The sequence below is a fragment of the Schistocerca cancellata genome, chromosome 4, assembly GCF_023864275.1.
Source record: "Schistocerca cancellata isolate TAMUIC-IGC-003103 chromosome 4, iqSchCanc2.1, whole genome shotgun sequence".
NCBI classification, from domain to species: domain Eukaryota; kingdom Metazoa; phylum Arthropoda; class Insecta; order Orthoptera; family Acrididae; genus Schistocerca; species Schistocerca cancellata.
Window position 1 is genome coordinate 84,802,223 of NC_064629.1, and position 27,000 is coordinate 84,829,222.

A 27,000-nucleotide genomic window follows, 5' to 3' on the forward strand; every position below is an offset into this window, starting at 1 on the left:
TTAAAATGCACAGTCCAGTGTGACATGTGCCTGACCTGCATTGTTGACTGTCAAACACAACCACCACTGTTCTCATTATTTTGCCTATCCCTGTATGTATAGCTGCTATAACAGCTTAGACTCAAAATACTTACCAGCCAAAAATTTCTTTACTTATGGGGAATGGTCAAAGTCAGTGTGCCACATTTGATGAATGGGGCAGCTATTTTAACAATTCTTACTGCAAATTCTTCAGTTTTCCAATTGCCAAGCACTTTCATAAACAGGTGCATTATGTTGAAAGACTTTTTCTCCCTTTAGCAGTATAGGCTTCTCACATGATTTTTCATCCAGCAGGTCCAGAAGACATTTTTATTATTTGTTGGTTATTATTTTACTCTTTGTAATCTCACTGGACAAAATGTTTATCTCACTCCTAAAGAAGCACATTTATTGCTTCAGAGTTTTGTAAATCTGATACCAATCATGTGGCCCCCCACCCCCACCACAGCTGGCATAAGTCACGGCAGTGAACTGGTGTGTGCATACCAATCAATTGTATGGAATCAGTGCAGTAAGAGTGGTCGAAGTGGAGCCGTGACAAAATGGCAGAAAGGAGCTATCGTGTTTGGGTATGCCTGTCACCACACTGAATGAAGTTGTTCAATTTGTGTATGTATCTATGCAGACTGTCCACTGTATTTACAAGTAATGATGCACCGCTTATATAACACAACAAGATCCTAAGACACAGCAACAGGAGATGAGTGCCACACTGTGGCAGTGTCAATCAGTTTCAGACTGAACTGGAATTGCCACTTTCTATGAGTGCAGGTCCATCTCAACTAGTGTATAAATTGTGAAAGGAAGGATAAGCATTGGACATCCGGGGTCGGATTCCTAACAAAATGAGATTGCTTACAGCAACGTGTAAAGCTCCACATACTTGATGAGCCAAATAACTGACCAGAGTTGTGTAGTAAGAAGTGAAGGGTTGTGGTTTTGCCTTTTAATAGATGCAAGTCATTGAGTGCACCTAAGGCCCATTGATTGATGCCAGGTGTCTTGTACACTGATGGACAAATGAGGCATTTAACTTGTAGTACGAGGAAAATGTAGTTCAGGCTGGGGGGACCGGGGTTTTTCTACCCTGACCTTGAGTCCATTCACTCTAATTACCGTGAACATGAACCATCATGCTTATTTCAACATTCTCAGTGACCAGTGTTGCCCTTCCTTGTACAGCTTCGTGATGATGAGCATGTTGTCAATGGTCCTGTGTTCCAAGAAGACAACAACTGGATTCACAGGACTGCCCATACCTTCTTGGTTTGACAGTCATTCAGGCACCCTATCACACGTGGACTTGCACATCAAATCACTTGATCTCAATCCACTAGGAAATGTCTGGCACTATTTGAAATGGCAAGTGAAACATAGCAATCAGAATCACTGAAATATGATAGATCCATGGGATCTAATCATCAGTGAGTGGCTTCAGCTGTGTGTGGTATGCCAAAAGAAACTTATGGACACTACTCCTCTCCAAATTGAGGTGATTATTAAAGCTTAAGTGCAGAATTACATGTTGTTAGTGTGCTGTCTCCAGGGGAGCTTATGATCATAGTTATGAATAATCTCTTTTGCATCTTTGAAAACTTCCCAGTTTCTGGTGCATGGCCATTGGCTTTTATCCTTTGCTTAAATTTCCATTTTATTTCTTGACTTAAGTGGTGGATCCATGGGATATATGTAATATTGGCTTTTATCCTTTGCTTAAATTTCCATTTTATTTCTTGACTTAAGTGGTGGATCCATGGGATATATGTAATAAATTTGTGGACAAAATGAGAAGATTCTATTGAAAAGGGTCCAATGATTCCCAAGGAATTTGTTTTCTGATTGGTTTTTGGCCATTGTCCAACAAATGTGACATCCATCTTGCCAAAACACTGTTGAAATTGTACCACATGTTTTCTCCTGGTATGTTCATGCTATCATTAATTTCATATATCATTAATCGTGAACTTTTCAGTATTATACACTTTTTCGTCTCTAGATGTTTTGGAATGCTCTTGAAAACTTTCATTTATTTTAACTTCACAGCATATGCACGAGTCATTGCTACCCAATTTTTGCAGGTGTTTTCTGGCCCTGACAGTAGATTTCTCATTTAAAGGATATCAGAGATTTAGTGAACTGTGATTGCTACATAGTGTTGGTAGTTTCTTGTTATGGAGGCTGCAATGACAGTTGTACTTATCAGAGGTAGGTACTGAAATATTATGTGGATCTCTTCCATTGGATTGGTGGACTACACCGACGCAGATTTTTGTGTTGTGATTATTGTGGAGTTGATAAAACAAACACATTGTATTCTAATTGTATATTCTATGTTTGTATAATAAGGATAGTTCTCTGCAGAATTGATTCACATAGACTGGGCTAGTGAGCCCTTAGTAACCTATTATGATTGGTTGTGATCTTATAGTGTTCAGTTTAAATCCTGTTTTGTTGGTCCAGCCACAAATATCATTTGTATATTCATTGACAGAGTTCAGAGTTACTTCTAAATTTTCTTATTTGGTCTTCAAATACACTTTATCTGTGTAATATGGCCAATATTTTCCGTCATACACTTCAGTAGACCCATCGTATTGTTTCAGTCAGTGCATATAACAAATTACATATTTTCAAGAAATAACACAAAATACAAGTTTCCTTTCTTTTATAGTGAACCTGACTTTTCTGCTGTCCAACCTGGAGTCAAGGCTTTAGTAAAAAGTGACAACAGTCTATGGGCCCATGCTACAGTAATAGCACTCAACATTGATGGAAGATGTGATGTTAAGTTTGAAACTAATGGAATTGAAACAACTGTTGATTTGCAACATATACTTCCATTAGGTATGTATACATTATTTATTAAATGAAATGACACCATTTACATGTGCATAAAGTGCATTCCCCACCAATCAAAACAGTGTTTATATCATAAAATTTGCAAGTGCAAGGATTTATTGGTATTAGCACTGGAATTATTTCGCCCTGTCACTTCTCAGTAATTGAATATATATTGGTTAATTATTTTGCTTCTTCAGTGACTTTTTAATATAGTTACCTTTGTAGAAGATGGTTTTTTTGAACTTAAATAAGTTTTTGAGCACTGTAATTATGTTGTCCGTCACATTGCAGTCTAGTGTCATATAACAAGGCAAATGTCAGGTTGGAAAGCTGTAACACAATTGTATACATAGATTTGTGGGGCCGGGGAGTGCAGGGAATGAAAGTATAAGCTTTATGAAACTAAATAAGTAATTTTCTTCTGAAGTAAAATGAAAACAATAACCAAAATAAAGGCAACTGTTCAAATGTACAAATCCTTGCATATCTGAGAATCAAACTCTTCTACTGGGTGACATTCAGTACTGTACTGCTTCACTCGCTCCAATGTAACTTGCTTGGATCTTCCTTGGCATGCTATCCATGAGGTAGTTGAGGCATTGCTTCTCAAGTCTGTCCCACTATTAAGTGACAGCTCTCCTGCAGTCATCACTGTGTGAGGAGGCTTCCTGCAATGACACATGGCAAGTTCCAATTAATCCCGAGCATAACAACATACCGCAAGTTACGAGGCCCAAACATGTTCAGTTGGATTAATATCAGCAGATGCCACAGGCCATTCAGCTTGGTTGATTCTTGTCTCCTGTAGGAAGATGTTCATTAGGTGACCATAGTGTGCTAGTGTGGCATTGTCTTGAAATGGGAACCCACCATCAAACTGTTGATTGTAGGGTGGACAATACATTGGAGCGGTGTGTTATAATGCTGTACAACTCTCAGGTTACCATAGATGGCATTAGAGGCATCCAACGTCCTTACAGAATACCAGCCCACAACTTGACTGACCCACTACCCTGCTGACCCAGTGAGAATGCATTGGTACTTGGCTGCCCTCACACTCATTAGTTACAGTTGCTGGGTGTCAAACAAATACTGCACTGATCAGTGTGGTGAACTTGGTGCCCTGATCCAAGTTCCCATGCCAAACTTCCTCAGTCCACATGGAACAGGTGTGTTTGTACTGTTGTTTGTAATCTGATTGCTAGAAACCAAATAGATTGTGTGAAGGCAGTCATGTACTGTTTGACTTGGCACAGACCTTGTTGCCTCCAAAAAGGTAGCCCACAGGTTGTTATTTGTGTTCTCCATGGCGTACCTTCGAGTCCCTTTTTACAGGTAGCAGGATAGCAGATGTCAGCTGATGTCGACCATACAACACATCTGCAACATTTTTTGTCTCCTGTTAGTGGCTGACGTTTGAATGTCATCACTGTGGTATATTCCAATTTCGCCCTCCTCCTAAAATATCATCACTGGTGGGATCCGTTAAGGATGACCTGGGCCAACATAAATCAGGTGTCTACAAGATTCCGTGTGATTGTGGCAAGTCATATATAGGGCAGACAACAAGAACAGTGCAGGAACGTATTGTGGAACACCAGCGGCATACTCGCCTTCTGCAACGCACCAAGTCCGCAATCACTGAACATTGCATTCCTACTGGCCACTCTATGAATTACAATGATACAAAGATTGTGGCTCAAACATCAAATTTCTGGAGTTCAATTATAAATGAGTCCATAGAAATAAAATTGTCAGACAGCGAGACTCTTATCAATCGAGATAACGGTTACCAGTTAAATTCCGCTTGGAATCCCGTTGTAGAGAAACTTCGTAGTCAACGTAGTTATTGGTATAAACATGAAGATTGATCTGATATTGAAATGCCAAGCTTTCACTGCGGAGGGCGCCAGGCGCAGTGCATGGAGTTGTGAACGCGCACGCCAAACAGTACATGCGCGATGCAGCCCCCTTTGGCTTTAAATAGCAGAGCTCAGTGCATATTCGCCAGTACTTCTACAGCTGTACTCACCTGAAGGTGGCCAAAAGACTTTGTGCCGAAATATCGTGGCAAGATGTTACTGACTTACGACAGTTCTCCCGTCTTTTTATGCATTTGATTTCTCCTCCAACAACACTCCACATACGTCGGACGCTACACTTCCCTTTTTCCTCCATCTTTAAAAGGACTGCTGTCCGCAGAATACTGTATTCGAAAATACATATAATATATGAAAATACAATGCCTAATACCTCTACACAAACCCTGTGATACATAAAAAAAAAACTACAAATACTCTACTACTTTCTGGATCACAAAGCATATGGTACTTCATGCTGTACTCTATCTTCCTGGTTTTCTCTGTGCTTAGCACCTCTCTTCACTCTCTCTTTCTTCCTCTTTCCTTCCTGTGACATGCCTGGAATCACATCCGGGCAACCATTAAATGGCCGTAACCACCCAGTGTGTACTATCATTGTTCTAGTTGTCAGCTAAAGCTTAACATTAACGGGGATGTGGTTTCAACAATATGCTTTGGCCCTTTATACCTCGTGAGGAACTTCCTCATTTTCCCTTTTTGCGTATAGGGGCTGGACAGCATTACCCATTGCCCCACTTTATACTGCGGTAAACTTCCTTTCCGCTTTACTGCGTCTTCCTGCCTTTCCAAAGCCTTTGTATTCACCTTTTGTACCCGTCTCCAAACATCCCAAATCGTGCTTGCGAATTGATGTACAGATTCACCGGTCCTTTTCTGTAGCCTCACCAAATCAAACGGTGACGGCATTTTTCACCCGTACACTACCTCATTATGGAGACAAACCAGTATTTGTATGGACTTTTGCAGTGTATGCGCGTACAATATGCTTCAAATACTTGTCCCACTGATGGTGATGAGAATCCACATAAAAACTCAGCATCTTCCCAATTGTTCTGTGTACCCGTCCTGTCTTTGCGTTGGCCTGTGGATGCAACACGCTTGTTCTCAACTTCTTTATGCTCAACAATTTTCACAGTTCCTTCATTAAATCTGACATGAAGTTGGTCCCTTGGTCAGTAATTATTGTCTCCGGTATAACTTCAAAATCCAGTTGTTTCCTAACGCTTGCGCGACCATTGCTGCCTGTTGATTTTGCATAGCCACCCTCTCCACACACTTCTAAAAATGGTCTCTTATTGTCAGAACGAATCTGTTTTCTGATGGTGTTCGCCTGGAAGGTCTTAAGACTTCAATCCCCAACAAAGAAAATGGACATGTCACTTCCGGTAATCGTTGTAGCTGTATCTGTTTCCGGCTCAAATCTGCTGTCTGTGCACATGGTATGCAACTCTTGACATACTGATCCACATCCACTTTCCTACCTCTCCACCAATACCTCTCCACCACTATGCTATTCATCGCTCTGCACCCTCCATGACCAGATAACGCGTGATCATATGCTTCCTTTAAAACCTCATCCCTCGGCTTCACTGGCGCTACTACCTTTGGCCCTAACTTCGTTTCCCTGCACAGGAGACCATCGTACATATTAAATTGTGGCTGTGTCTGATGCAATTTACAATCATTGTCCCTGTCCTGTAATTCTTGTCATACTGCTAGGTCATAACCTATGAATTCTACTTTTGCCACCTTCCTACTTAGTGCATCCGCATTACCGTGCTTCTTCCCAGGCTTGTGCATCACCTCATAGTCGAATTCACTGAGCCTCACAGCCCATCTAGCGAGTCCAGTGGACGGATCCTTCAACCCAACAACCACTTCAGTGTAGCATGATCTGTCACTACTTGAAATCTTCTCCCACATAAATAACATTTAAAATATGTGATTCCATAGATTACGCTAAGCATCTCCCTCTCAGTTGTTGAGTAATTCCTCTTTGCTGCATTCAGCTTCCTAGACGCATAGGCTACAGAATGTTCTTTATCACCAATTTCCTGACTAAGAACACACCCTAATGCTCGATTCGATGCATCACATGCTAGTATAAACTCCTTTTCAAAATCTGGAAACACAAGAACTGGACGTGATGTTATCACTTCTTTCAGTTTGTCAAACGCTTTCTGACACTCTTCTGTCCACTCAAATTTCACACCCTTCTGTAACAATCGCATCAATGGCTGTGCTAAATCTGCAAAACCCTTCATGAACTTTCAATAAAAATTGCAAATTCTGATAAATGACTGCAACTTTCTTAACTGTTTTCGGTTCCTGAAAATCCCTTACAGCCTGTACCAACCTTGGATCTGTTCACACTTCATCCTTACTGATAATATAACCCAAATATTTTACTTCTTCTAATGCAAAATGACACTTCTCCAGGCTCAACGTCAAATGAGCTGCTCTTAACCTCATAAAGACTTCCCTTAACCACTGTCTATGTTGCTTCATACTACTTGAAAACACTATAATGTCATCCAAATAGACCAGACACTGCCGTGGTTGCAAACCCCTCAAGACACTGTCTAGCAACCTTTGAAACGTTGCCGGAGCGTTTTTCAAACTGAATGGCATTCTAATGTACTGGTAATGGCCTCCAGGAGTAGTGAAAGCAGTTTTTGGATGATCCTCTAGAGCCACCTCTAATTGATGATAACCACTTGTCAAATCCATTGTAGAAAAGTACTGACACTGTCTTAAGTGATCCAAAGTCTCCGATATGTTTCGAATGGGATATGCGTCTATTACTGTCTTATTATTGGGGTATCGGTAGTCACAACAGAACCTATATTTCTTAGTTCCATCCATAGATTTTTTAGGCACAATGGCAATGCCCATTCTCCAGCAACTATTACGAGGGCAGTTCAATAAGTAATGCAACACATTTTTTTTCTGAAACAGGGGTTGTTTTATTCAGCATTGAAATACACCAGGTTATTCCCCAATCTTTTAGCTACACAACACTATTTTTCAACGTAATCTCCATTCAATGCTACGGCCTTACGCCACCTTGAAATGAGGGCCTGTATGCCTGCACGGTACCATTCCACTGGTCGATGTCGGAGCCAACATCGTACTGCATCAATAACTTCTTCATCATCCGCGTAGTGCCTCCCACGGATTGCGTCCTTCATTGGGCCAAACATATGGAAATCCGATGGTGCGAGATCGGGGCTGTAGGGTGCATGAGGAAGAACAGTCCACTGAAGTTTTGTGAGCTCCTCTCGGGTGCGAAGACTTGTGTGAGGTCTTGCGTTGTCTTGAAGAAGGAGAAGTTCGTTCAGATTTTTGTGCCTATGAACACGCTGAAGTCGTTTCTTCATGATGATGACACACGCTTTGCCCAACGACTAACCGTGCTTTTGTCCACTGCCAGATCACCGTAGACATTCTGCAAGCGCCTATGAATATCTGAGATGCCCTGGTTTTCCGCCAAAAGAAACTCGATCACTGCTCGTTGTTTGCAACGCACATCCGTTACAGACGCCATTTTAACAGCTCTGTACAGCGCTGCCACCTGTCGGAAGTCAATGAAACTATATGAGACGAAGCGGGAATGTTTGAAAATATTCCACAAGAAATCCCACGGATTGCGTCCTTCATTGGGCCAAACATATGGAAATCCGACGGTGCGAGATCGGGGCTGTAGGGTGCATGAGGAAGAACAGTCCACTGAAGTTTTGTGAGCTCCTCTCGGGTGCGAAGACTTGTGTGAGGTCTTGCGTTGTCATGAAGAAGGAGAAGTTCGTTCAGATTTTTGTGCCTACAAACACGCTGAAGTCGTTTCTTCAATTTGTGAACAGTAGCACAATACACTTCAGAGTTGATCGTTTGACCATGGGGAAGGACATCGAACAGAATAACCCCTTCAGCGTCCCAGAAGACTGTAACCATGACTTTACCGGTTGAGGGTATGGCTTTAAACTTTTTCTTGGTAGGGGAGTTGGTGTGGCGCCAGTCCATTGATTGCCGTTTTGTTTCAGGTTCGAAGTGATGAACCCATGTTTCATCGCCTGTAACAATCTTTGACAAGAAATTGTCACCCTCAGCCACATGACGAGCAAGCAATTCCGCACAGATGGTTCTCCTTTGCTCTTTATGGTGTTCGGTTAGACAACGAGGGACCCAGCGGGAACAAACCTTTGAATATCCCAACTGGTGAACAATTGTGACAGCACTACCAACAGAGATGTCAAGTTGAGCACTGAGTTGTTTGGTGGTGATCCGTCGATCATCTCGAACGAGTGTGTTCGCACGCTCCGCCATTGCAGGAGTCACAGCTGTGCACAGCCGGCCCGCACGCGGGAGATCAGACAGTCTTGCTTGACCTTGCGGCGATGATGACACACGCTTTGCCCAATGACTCACCATGCTTTTGTCCACTGCCAGATCACCATAGACATTCTGCAAGTGCCTATGAATATCTGAGATGCCCTGGTTTTCCGCCAAAAGAAACTCGATCACTGCCCGTTGTTTGCAACGCACATCCGTTACAGACGCCATTTTAACAGCTCTGTACAGCGCTGCCACCTGTCGGAAGTCAATGAAACTATACAAGACGAAGCGGGAATGTTTGAAAATATTCCACAAGAAATTTCCGGCTTTTTCAACCAAAATTGGCTGAGAAAAAAAATGTGTTGCATTACTTATTGAACTGCCCTCGTACTATGCTCTATAATATCGTCCGCAAGCTACTGATCAATGAAATCCTCCACAATTGGCTGCAAATACCTCGGTATACTGTATGGTTTACGGTAAACAGGTGCTTCATTACCTGTTGGTATCCTATGTTGAACTAATGGAGTTGCTGGTAACGACCCTTGTGGAAAAAACAAATCCTTAAATTCCCACAATAATTCTTCCATGTGCTCTCTTTCTCCTCCTTTTAAGTGCTTAATTTTGTCACACAATGCAGTTCTATCAGCAGTTAGTGGTTGATCACTTCGCCTATGTCTCGAACCCAGTCTTCATCATCTGGCACATCCAATTTTGCTACTAAAACTCTTTTCCTCAAACTCGCGTCTATAGTGCTAAAATTATCCATGTTCACAGGAACTACTCGCCCGTTGTTCCCCTCCTGTACACGCACAACACTGCATTCCACAGAACAACCCAATAGACCCAAAACTTCATTATCCTCCAATGGTTCAATAACACATACTGTACCCACAGGTAGATTCGACTCCACACTTACCCAAAGCGACTTAACAGTGCCCCTAGACACACATCCACACGAATTAAGCCTTAATGCTAATGCACGTGGTTCAATTGGCTTGTTCATTACATTGAACGCCCATCGTGACAGCTCTGCATTGACAACAGTTTCCCCTAGCTGAAATAACATTCCACCAAGTTCCACAGTTCATTGTCCAAGGTCAATTTTGGCATGATGTTGATGCAAGAAATCTACTCCTAGGAACATGTCGTAGCCCTCTCTTACCCATGGTACTACCTCCATGCATGCATTAAATTGGACTTTCTCTATTCGAAAGTCAACTGTCACCGACCCCAAAGGCGAGAGACCTCCTTATTCCCCACGCCACGCAACCTATAACGTGGTGGGTCTAGCTTCCTCCGTCCCATTATATTCCTAGTAGCCACTGACACTTGCGCCCCTGTGTTCAACAAGACCTTAAACTTTTTAGTTCCTATGGATCCTACCATTGAACATTCCACCACTGCACAGGTATTCGTAGTACTGAAATTAAAGGGGAGCTCACTTAGGTGGTTCTTGGGCCCCCTCTGCTGTTTGACGTTTGTCCACCTCTCCTGTCTCCACTTCTCCATCCTCCCCACTGCCTATTTCCACTCCTCCCTTTATTCCTCGGTGACTGGGTACATTGCCTCTGCACATGTCCCGTACGACCACACTTAAATCATTTCACTCCCGCTGTAAACACTGTTTGTCTCTCGCATACCCCTGTTGACACGTCTACTTCCTCACATTGAATTGCCAGCTGAATGGCTGAATACAAATCTTTCAGAGTCCCTTCAAGCACTTTCTATGCGCCAGCAACCCTCTCAAAAATACATCAAGTGCCCTTTGCTCGACCTCCTGCAACAGAACACTATTCGCTTCACCGCTCTGACCCAACTCGTAAGTATACTCATTAATTTCCCTTATCCTGTCCACAAATTTCTCCATCGTATCCTCCTGTCTCTTTGACATTGTACGTAACCTCTCTCTAAAGTACCAAGCGCTATTCTGTTTCTTGTATCTTTGTAAAAGCCCCTTCTTCAACTGCTTAAACTGTTCTGCCTTCCTTAAGGCCTCAGAACACGTTATGTATGTTTCTGCTTCACCTGTTAATCTAGTCTTGGCTATGTGTAACAACTGTTCTTCTGACCAACCGTTCATCACCACTGAAGTCTCCAAGTCTTCCACAAACGAACGCACATCCTCAGCTGCCTTGTCAGAAAATGGAATAATCAAACTCACTGCAGCTGGATCAATCTGCTGCACCCTAGGCAACAATGACTGATCAGATGTGGTTTCGCACTCACTTCTAGATGTTAATTCATTTCTCAACTGCATATTGTCCACTGTCAATTGTGCTACTTTTTCCAACAAAATCCGTACTGCTTCTGGTTCCGACACACCTCACGTCCCTGACTCTGCCATTGTGTTGCTTTCGTTCCCAGTTAGTCCTGAAACAAAACATTTAAGTACAAGAATAACCTGACTCCCTACACCTTGATATCATCGTATTCGGTAACATCATACTCAAACCAATACAAAAGTAATTAAATGCCACGAAAAAAAAATCTTACTGCCCCAAATACACTAACACTTATTCTTACTAATAATAATAATAATATCCCTATGCAAAACATCTAATATGGCCTGCCATGAGCCATACTCAAAAACACAAAAAAGCAAAAAAACGTCAAATACTCAAAAGAAAACTGGTCAAAGCTCACCACATCTTGTGAATGTAATGCAGGTGGTGGGCTCGAACGACGTACTGGACAGACGACATCCGCTATTCTGACACCAAATGTAGTGGAAACTTCTGCCACCAAATGTATCAGGATGACCAAATTTAGCAGGAAGAGGTAGAAGGCACCGTATTAAGACTCGTCTGAGCTTTCCAAGTGATTTATTGTTTCCAAATACAGTGCTGTGTTCCCCTTGGTCTGCGTCACTGGGTCCCGCAATGCTGAGGACACTGCTTCATTGTCTGCGAAACAGCTCGGCACGGAATGGCTGCGTCAGTGACTTGTGCACCCACTGTGTGTCGGCCTTGTACGCCAGCACAATTGTGGTGTCGTCAGGATGCCGGCAGTAGACTTGGCGGTCTGTGTCCCTGCCGATTCAGCACCGCTCGGTGTGAGCCACAGGTGGCCATCTGCATGCTTCTTACCAGCGTGGCTGAGATCACAGCGACAAGTGCCCACAATCTGGCATCCGAATCTGCAGCGTGTGTTGGAAGCCAGGACGACTGCCTGTGGTAGCAAGCCGTGGAGTTGCCCACCACTGGCTGGCTATGGACCCCATGTCGGCCTCAGAGGGTCAAACCAGTGACCCGTCGTGGACTGGAACGCTGGCACCCCATCTGCTACTGCGTGTAGCTAGTGGTGTGACACGCCCCGCTGTCCAAGAGAGCTGTCACTCTTGAATGAATCTCGTTAGAAACTCGCACCTATTTATACGCGGCTGTGCGCCTCTGTTTTGCCATATGCGCCACTTTGCGTCGTGTACTCATAACACACTAGGTTGGCTAGTGGGGCCCTTCTGCCTGTGATTTGCGACATGCAAAACCGCTACGTAAACTCTTTCAGCAATTTGACGGCCCTGTGGCCTCTATTCTACTTCGCAACTGTTGGTATGCGCAACTCACTGTAATCCAGCCTGCACCTGGCTATAACTTGTGCTCAGAATATTGCACAAAACTAACTTTCTCTATCCTAAACGGTGGTGCCGCTACATTACTAAATAATATTTTAACAGAAAAAGAAGGGACAAAAGGAAAGAAACACAATAATGCCATCTTTTGCTTGGTTGCAGTGAGGACACTAATTTTGTGATTTCTACGTTTACAACAGATCACATTTACCAAAGGTATTCAGAATTTGCACCTTTTGCTTGAATGCAAGTACTGAATTGCTCAATCATTCCTTCACACATACACTCGAAAATGCCCTCCATATTTTGGATGTCCGCTACAGGAACGGCTATTGGGACTATGAGATCCATTTGGGACTCTAATGGAGTGCTCTTAATTAGCTCCTTTATATGACAAAAAAGAAAAAAAAATCTAGTGTGTTTAAATCTGGGCATCTTGTTGGCTTGCAAATTTTGTCTGCATCATCCAATCCATCTATTTGGATACACCTGAGTTAATTAATTTCTTGTTGCATGTCATGGTGCAGCAGAGTTCCATCCTGCTGCAGTCACGTCTACTCTTTCTTCTGGAGGAACATCTTGAAGCAGCTGTGACAGAACCCCCACCTCCCTCAAAGGCGTATCATGGCTGTTTAAATTATTGGATAAAATGTATGGTCCTATTATTTGGTTGACTAAAATTCCTACCAATACATTAAGTGTAAATTTGTCTTTATATCCACGTTCATACATCTGACAAGAATTAGCATTGGATCAATAAATGTTATTTTTAGTGTTGAGGATTCCTTCTTCATTAAATGTTGCTTCGTCTGTACATATTATCAAAGAAGTAAAGTTAGAGTCCTGTCATTGTCGCACATGAAACAGTTTTGTGTGAGACACATAATCACTTCCATCCAAGTCGTGCCTTTAGCCTCGTGGTACACTTTCAGGTCTTCTCCGTTTCACACAACCATACTGTCGACTGCAAAACACCACTCGGCCCGTGACTTGTATACTCATTTCGAGGTCATACTGTACTCGCGCCAAAGCAGCTTCCTCCATTTGGTCTCTTACACGTGGGTGAGGCCCGACATTACCGGCATGTCCAACCCCAGAAGGTTGAAATTAGTGATAAACATCCACACACGACAGGAACATCTCGAAATACAGTACGAGTGGTAAAGTTGTAGTGACATTTATTTTGAAACACTTGAAACAAAAACAAGGTTTTAAGCTACTGTACATATTTACAAACTGTACTTTTTAAGTATTCGTAAAACCGTAAAATAAATAACAACAAAGTAGAAATAATTTCAGGCATCAGATCCCATCCGATTGTCAATCTCGATTTCAGAACACGGCACGTCCGGACACTGTGTTACCGTCCCTCGATACGTTTTTTGCCTTCACTGTTTACTTACATTCAGAGTCCCCGTTTCATGCATTCAGTGACCCACAGTAGGAAACGATACGCGAGAAAGTAAAACGTGCACTGGGAAACGTTACGCGTACGTACGTCTTGCACGAGCACAGTGGAATTGGCAGCACCGTAAGAGATACGCACGTCCGCGAGCTCGCCAAATGTAAGCAGATCCGTCGTGTTCCGGTATTACCGATACCGTGAGCACTACCGTATCTTATCGGATAAGGCACAATCGAAAACAGAGTAGGCTAGTGGAGCAACGTGTAACACTGCCTCCCACTAGTAAGGACGGGATTGTCGAGCCCAGCTGCTCGCCGCGAGTGCAGTAAGATACGTCGTCTGGTGACATTACATTTTCGACATTTGTCATCCACTTTTGTGGTACTGCTCGACATTTGCAGTTCCACACGTCTCGTATTAAATTACTCGTCTCGGCACCAGCTACATCACTTCGGGATTTTATTAAACATTTATCATAATCACCCCGCGTATACGAAGAAGTTTGCAAGCGGGAACCTGCAAGCTCCTCAGACTACCCTCCAACCAATGATGTATTCCCATGTCGATGGAAAGATGAGGAAATGATAAACTGAAACCTTACTGCTAAGATGGTGCCAATTTTACAAAGGAACATCAGTAAGTTAGAGGTACATGTGGACAAACTTGGCATAGGGTAGACCCTTGCTCTTGCCTTTATTAATAATAAATACATTTTCAATTATCTGACATCCCTATGCAACGTGGCTATAGCTGCCCTCCCCCCCCCCCCCCCCCCCCCTTTTTCCCACACACACAAACGTCAGTCTTGTGACAAGCAAACAATGTGCAGGCAGTGAGTGTAGCAGTGCACGGGGAAGCCTCTCTCTATTAGAAGACCTAGGTCTTCTGAAGCAAAGCCTGCTTTCCGGCATTCCTATCGGGTCAATTTCTGCTATCAAAGCTGGATAATGTGTAGCCAGTGACCCGCGTTTGAATACAGTGACGTTATCCGGGGACGGGTGCATCGCGTCGTCTCCGTGATCCGCCGGACCGCCAGTGCGTCCCTGCCGTAGCCCGCCGGATAGCTTAAAAGGCGGCCTGATTCCCAGTGGAGTGGAGAGTACCGAATACCGATCGAGGACGAGCACTCGGCTGTGCGGAAATTGGAGTGTAAATCGTTCCGAAAGATTGATGGTAGCACGGGAGGCTGTCGGGAAAATAATGTGGAGGGATGTGAGGTACCTAGTTGAGGGTACGGTAAGAAATGGGATTCTCGAGACCGGTGAAGGAGGCACTGCCCGGACACTGTAAGGACATTTTGATCAAATCGGCCAGTTTTCGGTTTTCTGTTGCCGCCAGGTAGTTGCGAAAGGAATGGTTGGCACTTCTGTTCTGCCAGAAACAGAGTGCGAACCGCCTTCTTTAAAAAATAAAAAAAATAACTGGGAACTGGATTCGTCATTTTCCGGAGCACGTGGCGTATCGCGTACACGAGGCGTGCCGCATTAATTCACTTGAAATGTAACAGCAGTGGTGGATAACCTGCACGTGATGCTCCTGTGCAAATAACTCCGAGATTTGTGAATTTGAATATCGAGCCAGTAGACGACTGCAAAGGCACGGTGAAATTATGTGAATCGAGTACGAATTTAGAACTGAGTGTAAACGTAAGTGGATCGACTGTCAATTGTATCCGACACGCGTACATCTAGCTAAAACTTTTTCTCCGGTGCAATGTGACTTCACTAATCTCGTCATTAATGGTTATGCACGTGTTGTAAATAAGAAAGTTTGAGAGACGATATACACTGAGGTGACAAAAGTCGCGGGGTACCTCCTGACACCGTATAGGACATCCCCTCGCCTGGCTCGGTGCAGCAGCTAGACACAGCACGCACTCGGCAAATCGTCAGAAGTCCCCGGCAGAAATACTGAGCCGTGCTACCTCTATAGCTGCCCGTAATTGCAGAAGTGTTTCCGAGTGCACGATGTGCACAAAACTGATCTCTCGATTGTGTCCCAAAATTTTTGACGGGACTCGTGTCGTGCGGTCTGGATGACCAAATCGTTCGCTCAAATTGTCCAGTGTCCGGAATGTTTTTCAAACTGATTGCGAACAGTTGTGGCCTGGTGGCATGGTGCCTTGTCAGGGGAACGTGCAGTTCGTGAATGGCTGCAGATGGTCTCTAAATACCTGAAAATCTGAAAATCAGTTCATTTGGACCAGAGGACCCAGTCCATTCCGTGTAAATGCAGCCCACACCATTATGGAGTGATTACTAGCTTGCACAGTGCCTTGTTGATAACTTGGGTCCCTGGCTTCATGGGGTCTGCACCAAACTTAAACCGTACTATCAGCTCTTGCCAACTGAAATCAGGACTCATCTGACTAGGCCACCGTTTTCCAGTCATCTAGGGTCCAACTGATATGGTCCACAAGCCCAGTAGAGGTGCTGCAGGTGATGTTAGCAAAGGCACTCAGATCAGTCGTCTGCTCCCGTAGCCCAATAATGCCCAATTTTGCCACAGTATCCTAACGGATACATTCATTGTATGTTCCACATTGATTTCTACGGTTATTTCATGCAGTGTTGCTTGTCTGTTACCATTGACACCTGTACGCAAATGCCACTGCGCTTGGGTGTTACGTGAAGGCCGTCGGCCACTGTGATGTCCGTGGTGAAAAGTAATGTCTGTAAATTGGTATTCTTGACATACTCTTCACTCTGTGGAGCTCGGATTATTGAATTCCCTAACGATTTCCGAAGTGGAATATCCCAGGCATCTAGCTCCAACTACCATTCCACATTGAGAGTCTGTTAATTCCCATCATGCGGCCATAAATGTGTCAGAAAGCTTTCCACATGCATCAGCTGAGTACAAATGATAGCTCTGCTAATGCACTGCCCTTTTTTATACCTAGTGTACATGTTACTACCGCCGTTTGTATATGTGCATATCGCTGTCCCATGACTTTTGTCACCTCTGTGTAAAGGAAATAAATAATCTCATAGTTTACACTCAAACAAAAAGAACTCACAAAGATGAACAAATTGAAACATGTAGAAAATCTGCTAGACATACAACTCACAAAACAAGAGCAGAAACTTCTGAAAAAAGAATTAAAATTTAATCTGTCTTCCAATCAGTGGAGTAATACCATTAAAAATCTTATAGTCAACACAAAAATAGCCCTAGACATTGAGTAGGTCCTCATTGTAGATCAAAACAAAATTACCTAAATCTCCAAAATCATTTCAGAGCAGATGAAGTGTGACAAAAAAGACAGTTACATATTAGTAACTGACCAATGTGCGCTGCAAAGTATTAACAAGAAATTAAAAGCATGTGTTGCAATAAATGTATAACCTGACAAAGGCGACACGTTAGTGATAATATAAATTGATGAGTATAAAAATGAAATTTACAATTTTTTTTGGAAAGAACAATATAATTAAACTGCAACTTGATCCTATGAACAAATTTAATGTACAGATCAGAAAAGCAGAAAATGCAATTTCATCTTCACAGATAAAGAAGTAAGAGAATGTATGATGATGAACCCCAGAGCCCCAACTTTACATGCACAACCAAAAATTCATAAAGAAGATGTTCTTTTCTGATTGATTGTTAATAGTCTTGACAGCTCCTCCTGTATTTTGTACAAAAAAACTTAATTATTTACTCTATAGATCTTATAAGGTGCCTATCAGCTTGTTCATTGCCAGTAATATCTGAGTGATCAGGGACCCACAGCAGATTTACTCTGTTGCTTTCTCCTAGCCTTGCAGGGGATTCCTGGCATTCTGTAATGATCTTTAATCTTGTTGCAGGGACTGATAAGAGATTTGAGAGCTGCTGGCTGTCTGAATGAATGTAGATGCTATGATCCCTGTAGCACTTATGTATATTCTCCTCTGTGCACACCCTGATAGCAAATCTCTCTGCCTGGAATACTGTACCCAGCTTCCCTAGAGAGATTGCACTCTCTAGTCTAGGGTGTGCCCCATATGCTGTGACCCAAGTGCCACCCATCAGTGAACCAGAGTTTGTCACCTGAATGATATTGTGGTTCATTCTTCCACAACTCCCAACTTCCAGTTGTTACACTGACAGGTTTTTTGCAGCTACTTCCATTTCCCTAACTATTCCTATATTTACCACATTCATTTTATTTGTGTGGGATCCCAAGTATCATAAAAATTTCTGATTTTTTTTCTGTTATTAACTTCTATGCCCCTGCTGCAAATGCTCCATTGTAACCCAAAGATCTAATGGGTGCATGTCCAGTCAAGTCTCTATCCCAGCAGTGGGTCTGCTGCTAATTCTCCCAGTTATAGCTGGGCAGGCCAATCTCTGCACCTTCTTTAGCTCCTTCGCAACCATCTGCTGTTTAATTTACTTTATTCCACCATACTGTAGCCTCATAAGTTATCATATGTATTATAACAGAGGTATACATCCAGTACATGCGCCCTGGGACTTAGACTCCAGGTGTTTTTTCCCCCACAGGTTTACAAGGGGCATTTGAAAAGTCCGAGAGATGGCACCAGCGGCACGTATCGAGGTCATGTTTAGTTAGTAGCATCTTTGGAAGGAACGCACATCAAGTTTCAGCCATATTGGTCTATTTCTTTGTGTTTGACATTTGTGTGAATCAAGGAAGTCGAGTGATTGTCAAAAAATAGAGGAAAAAGAATTTTGTGTGGTGATTAAACATTAATTCATGAAAGGCAAAATGCCTCAGGAGACTAAAGAGAAGCTTGATAAACATTACGGTGACTCTGCAACTTCGATTAGAACAGTTTACAAGTGGTTTCAAAATTTTCGGAGTGGCCATATGGGCATAAATGATGCTGAACGTTCTGGATGCCCTGTGGATGTTATGACTCCAGAAATCGTTGATAAAATCCATGATATGGTGATGGATGACAAAAGAAATAAGGAGTTATGATGCGTGATGTTGCTAGTGCTGTGGGCTTCTCGAATCAATGGGTACATAATATTTTGCATAAACATTTGGACATGAGAAAGCTATCCGCAAGATGGGTTCCACGATTGCTCTTGCTTGATCAAAATCGGAATCGTGTGAAGTATTGCAAGGATGGATTGTAGCTGTTCAGGAAGAATCCGCAGGACTTAAAGCATCATTTCGTCACTGTGGATGAAACATGGATACATTACTATACTCCCAAGACCAAACAACGATCTAAACAATGGGTTACCAAGGGAGAAAGGCAAAGACCATTCCTTCAGCCGGAAAGGTTATGGTGACTGTCGTTTGGGATTTGCAAGGGATAATCCTCATCAACTATCTGGAAAATTGTAAAACTATTACAGGTTCATATTATTCATCACTATTGGATGGTTTGAAAACTGAGCTGCAAGAAAAACACTGGTGGTTGGACCACAAAAACGTCCTTTTCCATCACGACAATGCACCAGCACACACCTCAGCAGTTGTGGTCACAAAATAAATGGAAATAGGATTCCAACTCATTTCACATCCCCCCTATTCTCCAGACTTGGCTCCCTCGGACAAAGATTTTATTCAAACGAGGAGGTGATTGCAGCAACTAATAGCTATTTTGCAGACGGACAGTTCCTATTATTTGGAAGGGATCAACAAATTAGAACAGCATTGGATGAAGTGTATAAGTCTATAAGGAGACTATGTCGCAAAATAAAAAAGGTTTACCCCAAACACGTAAGTGGTTTTTATTTTTGCCCGAACTTTTCAAACGCCCCTCGTATATTGCGCATGAGAGCACCTTTTACCTCCAAACTTATATTCTTTATGTGAGGGATTCATATTAATTTTGCATCCAGGGTTATCCCTAGATGCTTCGCTACCCCCTCTATTGGTAAGAGTTTCACCAACTTTAGCTTTTAGTCCGTGTCCTGGTTATGCTTGCTCGTCAGTCCTGGATATGCTTCCTAGTGAATGGTGCTACAATAGATTCCCTGAGGCAGCCCTTAGATCCTGTTTCTTACACAGTTTTGCACAATGTTCAGGGCACATTTTGCCACTGCTGTAACAATATTTGCAAATTTGCCAGGTATTGCTATGACAAAAGTGTCTGTGTTTTGTTGGCAAATGTATCCTCTTGAATTTAACTCTTTAATGATTTCATTCACCACTAGGTGCCTCAATAGCAGGGACAAAAGCCTACCTTGTGGACATCCTCTGGTGGTGTTGATCACTATGGTTGTTTCTACCTTTCGTTTACTCAGCATGGTCTTAATCCAGGGTACCTTCCAGGATGATAGTTTTGATTGCCAAACAGCAAGACTATATTCAGCAAGGGTCTCCCAATATTTTACCCATTGTCCTTTACTTCTTGCAAAGTTGAACGGTCTTCTTAAGTGCTTCATTTGCAATTCAGTAGTATTGTTCTGCTAAGGTGCATTCCTCATTGTGCACCTGTTAGTGATTGGACAGTTTTTTAAGAATGAGATAATATCAGACACATCTTCATCTGCCATTTCCTCCAAATCTACTGGATTACTTATCACAGTTGTAATTTCAAATAAGCATGAGTGTAGGTCTTCCCCAAATGAGTCCCATTCTGTCTTCCTAGGATCCCTGTTTAACACCCTTTTCAACCCCAAACTTAATATACATGTGGTCATATAAGGATGGCTTTGTCACCAGATGCTATTGTTTGAAAGAATTACCCATTAAGTTGGACCCAAGAATTACGCAGTTGCTTTTCCCCATCTGTTCTCAAAGGTAGGTTTTGTACCCCTATGTATACTCTCTAGATTGACCACTAGTAAGTATTCAAGTAGGTACTTACTTCTGCTGCTGGCGTCGCTGTTTCCCCACACCAGGTTGTGGGCATTGGCATCACATCATGCCAGCAGTTGTTCTTTCAGCTGCAGAAAGTTGTGTGCCAGTCTCCTCACTTCCTTGGTTCCTTGGTGGCTTGGAGGGGAGGAAGGGATTGGAAGGGGGGGGGGGGGGTATGGGAGTGTCCTCGTAAGAAAGGTAAGCTGGGACCAGTACAAATTCACTTGTGGTCTCTTCCTCACACTGTTTCATCCTGATGGTCACTCAGTCCCCGGAATGAGAAGTTCATCATTAGTGTTGTAACTGCGACCAGGACGGTTGCGGGGTAGCAATGACGGAAAGCGCGGCGGGACCCATGGAGAGACCCGTGAACAACAACATAACTGGATGGGACGGACACGACCAACAAAGGACAGAACGAATACAACAAGATCGAACAACGGAGTCACAAGGAAACAAACACGTCCACTCGTACACAGAACGAGGACGTAAACTGTCTAGCGCGAAGCGAGGTGTAAACCGACATACACGAGATTAGACTGGAGGGCTGAGCGAGAGGCAGGTGCTTAAGTACGCTATTGGGGGTGCTGCTATTGGCTGCTGAGACCACATGTTCCACTGTGGCGCCCTCACACTTAAAGCGGGCCAGGAGGCGCGCGCTGCCACAGGTTATGGCGCGATGGTGCAGAGACCTCTATGGGTCTTCAACGTCCATGACGTCTGGCGCGGATTCAAATTCTGCGGCGCGTGTTACCAGGTCCATGCCCCCCTGAAACTTGCGCATAGGGGCGGAAACGCCCTGGATGGTGCTGAGGTGGGCGGCAGTGGGAAGAGGAACTGGGCGTATCAACCGCAATGGCGGGGAGGACAGGATGCCCGAGGTATCCATGACAGCTGATCCAGAGTCCTGGTCAGGGGGGGGGGGGCTGCCGATCCACCTGGGGGCGGAGAGGGCAGGCGGCAGGCCCGCGGGGAGACGGCAGCTGGGTGCTGGGACAGTGACTCGAGGACCACGCCCGTATCCAAAGGAGGCAGGGAAAGAGGTGGTGGCGCGAGTCCCGTGGCAGCATGAGGGCGGAGCTGGCAGCATGAGGGCGGAGCTGATTATGATGGCAGGGCTCCAACCCTTTCGACGTCACACGCCGCCCATGGGCCGCGACGACCGTGGCAGGTGTCCAACCCGCCTTGCGTCCGTACTCGCTGGCCCACACGGCCGTGCCAGGGGCATACCGCTGCGAGGGCCGGAAGTGGGGGTGGGAGGAGGACAGCATCAGCAAATGGACCAGGGTCCGCGGCTGTAGCCCATGAAGGAGCTCTGCCGGACTGCGTCCGTCAATTGGTGTAGTGCCATAGGTGCTCAAAAACAGGGTGAGGGCCGATGTTGTTGGAGATGTGTCGACCGTCTTAGTCAACTGGTGTTTAAAAGTGCGGACCAGCCTCTCCGTCGCACCATTGGACGAAGGGTGGAAAGGGGGTCTACGGATATGTTTGATACCTTTGACCTGACAGAAGTCGCTGAAGGAGGATGCTGTGAATTGGGGACCATTATCGGAGACCAACGTGTGGGGCAGGCCCTCAATGGCAAGAACCTGGGCCAGGGCCGTGAGTGTAGCATCCATGGTGGTGGATGCCATTCAGACAACATATGGGTATTTGGAGGAGGCATCAGCGGTGAGTAACCACATGGACCCCAAAACGGGCCCGCAAAATTGATATGGATGCGATCCCAGGGCCGGCGAGGCACAGGCCAGGGTGCAAACGACAGAGGGGGGCTTGCCTGGTGACGCGCACAGACGGTACACCCACGGACCAGGCACTCAATATCACCATCGATGCCGGGCCAATACACATGCCAGCGAGCTAAAACTTTCATACGAAACATACCCCAGTGGCCGATGTATAACAAACTGAGCACCCGAAGCCACAATTCCGGAGGGATGACCATCCGGTGGGCATCCGACTCCATGGCCAACAGAAGGACATCATCGACCACGGAGAGCCTGTGGGACAGGTGGTGCCACGGGCTGAAATCGGACTGCACCTGACGAGTAACATAGGATGGCCACCCGTGGACCACGTAGTTGAGAACCTGCCGTAAGACACAGTTGCGGCGGATAGCTGCAGCAACATCAGCAGACATAAGAGGAAGACTGTCCAGCGCATCCCAGCGGGCAGAATCAATGTGAAAGCAGAGGACCTCCTGTTGGTCAAAGGCAGGATTGGGGCCTGCTGGGAGATATGACAAAGTGTCCGCATTAGCATGGTGGGAAGTGGGCTTATACCAGATGGTGTAAGCGTAATTACGTAAAAACAGTGGCCAGGGCCAGAGACGTTAAGCTGTCCGCTCGGGAAAGTGAGAGTGGGGTCCGAAAAGTGTAACCAAGGGTTTATGGTCCGTCAGGAGGGTGAACTTTGCCCCAAAGAGATAGGTATGAAATTTTTGGACAGCGAACACGATGCCAGGGCCTCCTTTTCAATCTGGGTGTAGTTCCATTGTGCTGCGGTCAACGTCTTAGAGGCATAAGTGATGGGCTGTTCGGAGCCATCGGTATCCCGGTGTGTGAGGACAGCCTCAATGCCATATGCCGACGCATCAGCTGCCACAACCAAGGGGCGGTCCGGACAGAAGGTAGTAAGCCAAGGGGTGGACTTCAGCATCACCTTTAAATGGAGAAAAGCCCGGTCACAGGCAGGAGTCCAAACAAAAGGTACCCCTTTGCGACGCAATTGATTGAGGGGTTGAGCAACGGAGGCAGCCTGGGGCAAGAACTTTAAGTAATAAGTAACCTTGCCCAAAAACCCCTGCAGTTCAGATAAGTCCTTGGGACGAGGAAGAGCCTCAATGGCCACGACATTACGACCCGAAGGGCGAATGCCATCTTGGCTATGCCAGTGGCCTAAGCATTCCACTTCCGGTTGGAAAAAAACTGCACTTTTCCAGCCGACAGCGTAGACAAGCAGACTGCAGAGCGTGAAATAAGGTGCTGATGTTTTGCAAATGTTCCTGGTGGGAACACCCGGTGACCAAGATGTCATCCAGATAATTCACACATGCAGGGATAGGCTGTGTAAGCTGCTCCAGGAATTGCTGGAAAATGGCCAGCGCCGAAGTGACACCAAATGAAAGGCGCTTGTACTTATACAGTCCGAAAGGCGTGTTGATAACCATGATGTTCTGAGATTCGGCATCCAAGGGCAACTGGTGGTATGCCTCAGCCAGGTCGATCTTGGAGAAATACTCTCCCCCGGCAAGCTTGGCAAGAAGGTCTTCCTGTCGGGGAATGGGGTAAGTGTCAACGAGGGACTGAGCATTGACTACAGTGCCGAAGTCCCCACACAGCCGAAGGGACCCATTGGGTTTCCGTGGTGTCGCCCATGCACTGTAAGCTACAGGCTCCAGCGCGCCAGTGGCCTGGAGCCGATCAAATTCCTGCTTGACCGCTGGCCGTAAGGCCACCGGAAGGGGCCGGGCCTGGAAAAAGCGAGGCTGTGCATCTGGCCGTAGGGTGATGTGCACCTGAAGGCAGGAAGCACATCCGAGATCCGGTGCAAACAATGACGCAAAAGCGGAGCATAGATCGTCCAAATCCTGAAAGGGAACAGCCATGGAAACGACCTTAACTTCGTCGGAAACTGAAAAGCCAAACAGTTGAAATGCATCCTTGCCAAAAATATTCGAAGCCGATGGATGGTCGACGACAAAGAGGGTAAGGAGCCATGGAACACACTTGTACGTCGCATGGACGACGAACTGCCCCTGAAGGGGAATGGAACCGTCTCCGTAGGCGACCAAAAGGCGAGAGGGAGGCGACAACGCAGGAGAGCCCAGCCATGTATATGTCGCCATATTAATCAGGGAGACGGTGGCCCCAGTGTCGACCTGAAAACTGACATCCTCTGTGAAAATGCAGAGCGTGAGGAAAAGCATCCGTGCTGATGGGTCATCCTGTGGGACGACCGATTGCAGAGCATTGATGGTATCTTGAGGCCCAGGAGGGGCAGGACGGATCGAGTCAAGCAACTACAACAAACCGATCGGATGTGGCCCTCCTTGATACACAGCGTGCACGTTTGCCAGTGGTGGGGACAATCAGCCCGCGAATGGGCAGTAAAGCACTGTGGGCAAGACGGAAGTGGGCCGCACGACCGGCGGCGAGGGGCGACCGAAGGCTCCGACGCCATAGAGACATCAGAACACAAGGAGTCCCAACGGTGCTGGCCCCTGTCGGCCGGGCCACATCGACGGTCCGAGGGCGAACCCGCCGTGACGCTGCGATCGCTGCCAACTGCAGTCGCGCCATAAGATGCTCTTTAGCCGCTTGAGCAATTTCAAAGGAGTGGGCAATGCGGAGAATCTCTTCCAAGGAGGGGTTGTTGAGTTTCAATGCCGCAGTACGAACCTCAGGGTCGGGAGCCAGCTGAACCACCATATCCCGGATCAGGGAGTCCGCATACAAAGCCTTACACTGCTGATTGGTGCACGTAAAATCGCATCGACAACTGAGATCCTGCAAGTCCGTGACCCAGGAATGATACGATTGACCAGGCTGTTTATGGTACTCATGAACTCCAGCAGAGAGGCGACTACATGATAGCGTTGGGAATAATAGTTTGTCAGCAAAAGGCATATCTCCTGGAAAGAGAGAGCCACAGGATCGGACAACGGTGCCAACTTGCGGAGAAGAAAGAATGTGTCCAGGGAGGCCCAAGCCAAAAACAACGACCGCTGCTAGGAGTCGTCCGTGACTTGAAAAGCTGTGAAATGTTGTTTAGCCGATGTAAGTAGGTTTCCCAGTCCTCTTTAGCGTCATTAAAGGGTGGAAATGACGGCGGACGCAGGAAAGCATCGGACTCCTGAGGACTCTGAAGCTGGTGCGGTGCGGTAACACGTCCTGGGCATCGACTTTGTCCGTTAACAACTGCAGCGACTTTTGTAAGATGTCTAACTGGAGCTGCTGCTGCTGGATGAGCTCCTGCTGTTGCTCCAGCAGACAGACCAACTTTGCCTCCATACCAACAATGACCACTGTTTACCTCGTCGCCAAAATGTTGTAACTGCGACCAGGACAGTCGCGGGGTAGCAATGACGAGAAGCGCGGCGGATCCTGCAGAGAGGCCCGCGAACAACAACACAGCGGGAGAGAACGGACGGACACGACCAATGAAGGACAGAACGAATACAACAAGATCGAACAACGGAGTCACAAGGAAACAAACACGTCCACTCGCACACAGAACAAGGAAGTAAGCTGTCTAGCGCGAAGCGAGGTGTAAACCGACGTACGCGAGATTAGACTGGTGGGCTAAGCGAGAGGCAGGCACTTAAGTACGCTAAGAGGGCGCCGCTATTGGCTGCTGAGGCCACATGTTCCACTGTGGCGCCCTCACACTAAAAGCAGGCCAGGAGTTGTGCGCCACCACAGCTTACGGCGCGATGGTGCAGAGACCTCTATGGGTCTTCGACGTCCATGACGTCTGGCGTGGCTTGGATTCAAATTCCGCGGCGCGCGGTACCAGAATCAGCATAAATGAAATTTCATTTTTAACATAAATGCCTTTTCTGAGGGTTTTTAGATTTATAGCATAAATCAGTTTACCTCAATTTCCTCTGAGGCCTGATATGCCTCCTTATATAAATATGGTTCCTGTATTAGGGCCATTCCACCTCCTGACTTTCCAGAAGGTGGCTTAAGGCAGCAGTTGCCATCTTACTGTGTTACAGGTTTATCTGTAACACTTAAAGCTCCCAGTTTGCATCTGTTATTGCTTATGACATCTGTAATCACTCTGACAGTAACCTGTGAGAACCCTAAATACAGTTTTAGGTCCTGCTCTCGCATTTGTTTCAGGGATTTCTCATTGACATCCACCACAAGGGGTTAGCCGTTGGCTGCAAGTTTCCGTTTAATTATCCTGTAGTCATCTGTTGAGAGTTTCTGTTTCTGCACCTGTACTTCCTGGAACCGAGTCTTCAGAGTAATATCCTTAACAAGTTTACGTACTCAGATTGATATCTTCATGGTCTTGAAAGGTTCCTCTGCTGTCTCAAGCAGCAGCTTTGTCACCTCGTATAGAGGTGTGCACCATATTCTTCAGCCAATATACTGTTCCCATTCCCCTCACAGACAGGGATTAGAGCACCTTTGTCCAGACA

At 45.4% G+C, this 27,000-nt stretch overlaps 1 protein-coding gene across 1 annotated transcript in view; it reads left to right on the top strand.

Annotated features, from left to right (window-relative positions):
* Positions 1 to 27,000, top strand: part of LOC126183660 (zinc finger CCCH-type with G patch domain-containing protein) — a 166,962-nt gene that overhangs the window by 76,771 nt on the left and 63,191 nt on the right. The window contains exon 6 of the mRNA XM_049925805.1: positions 2,714 to 2,886. Coding sequence (XP_049781762.1) covers positions 2,714 to 2,886 — 173 coding nt within the window. The remainder of the gene's footprint in view (positions 1 to 2,713; positions 2,887 to 27,000) is intronic.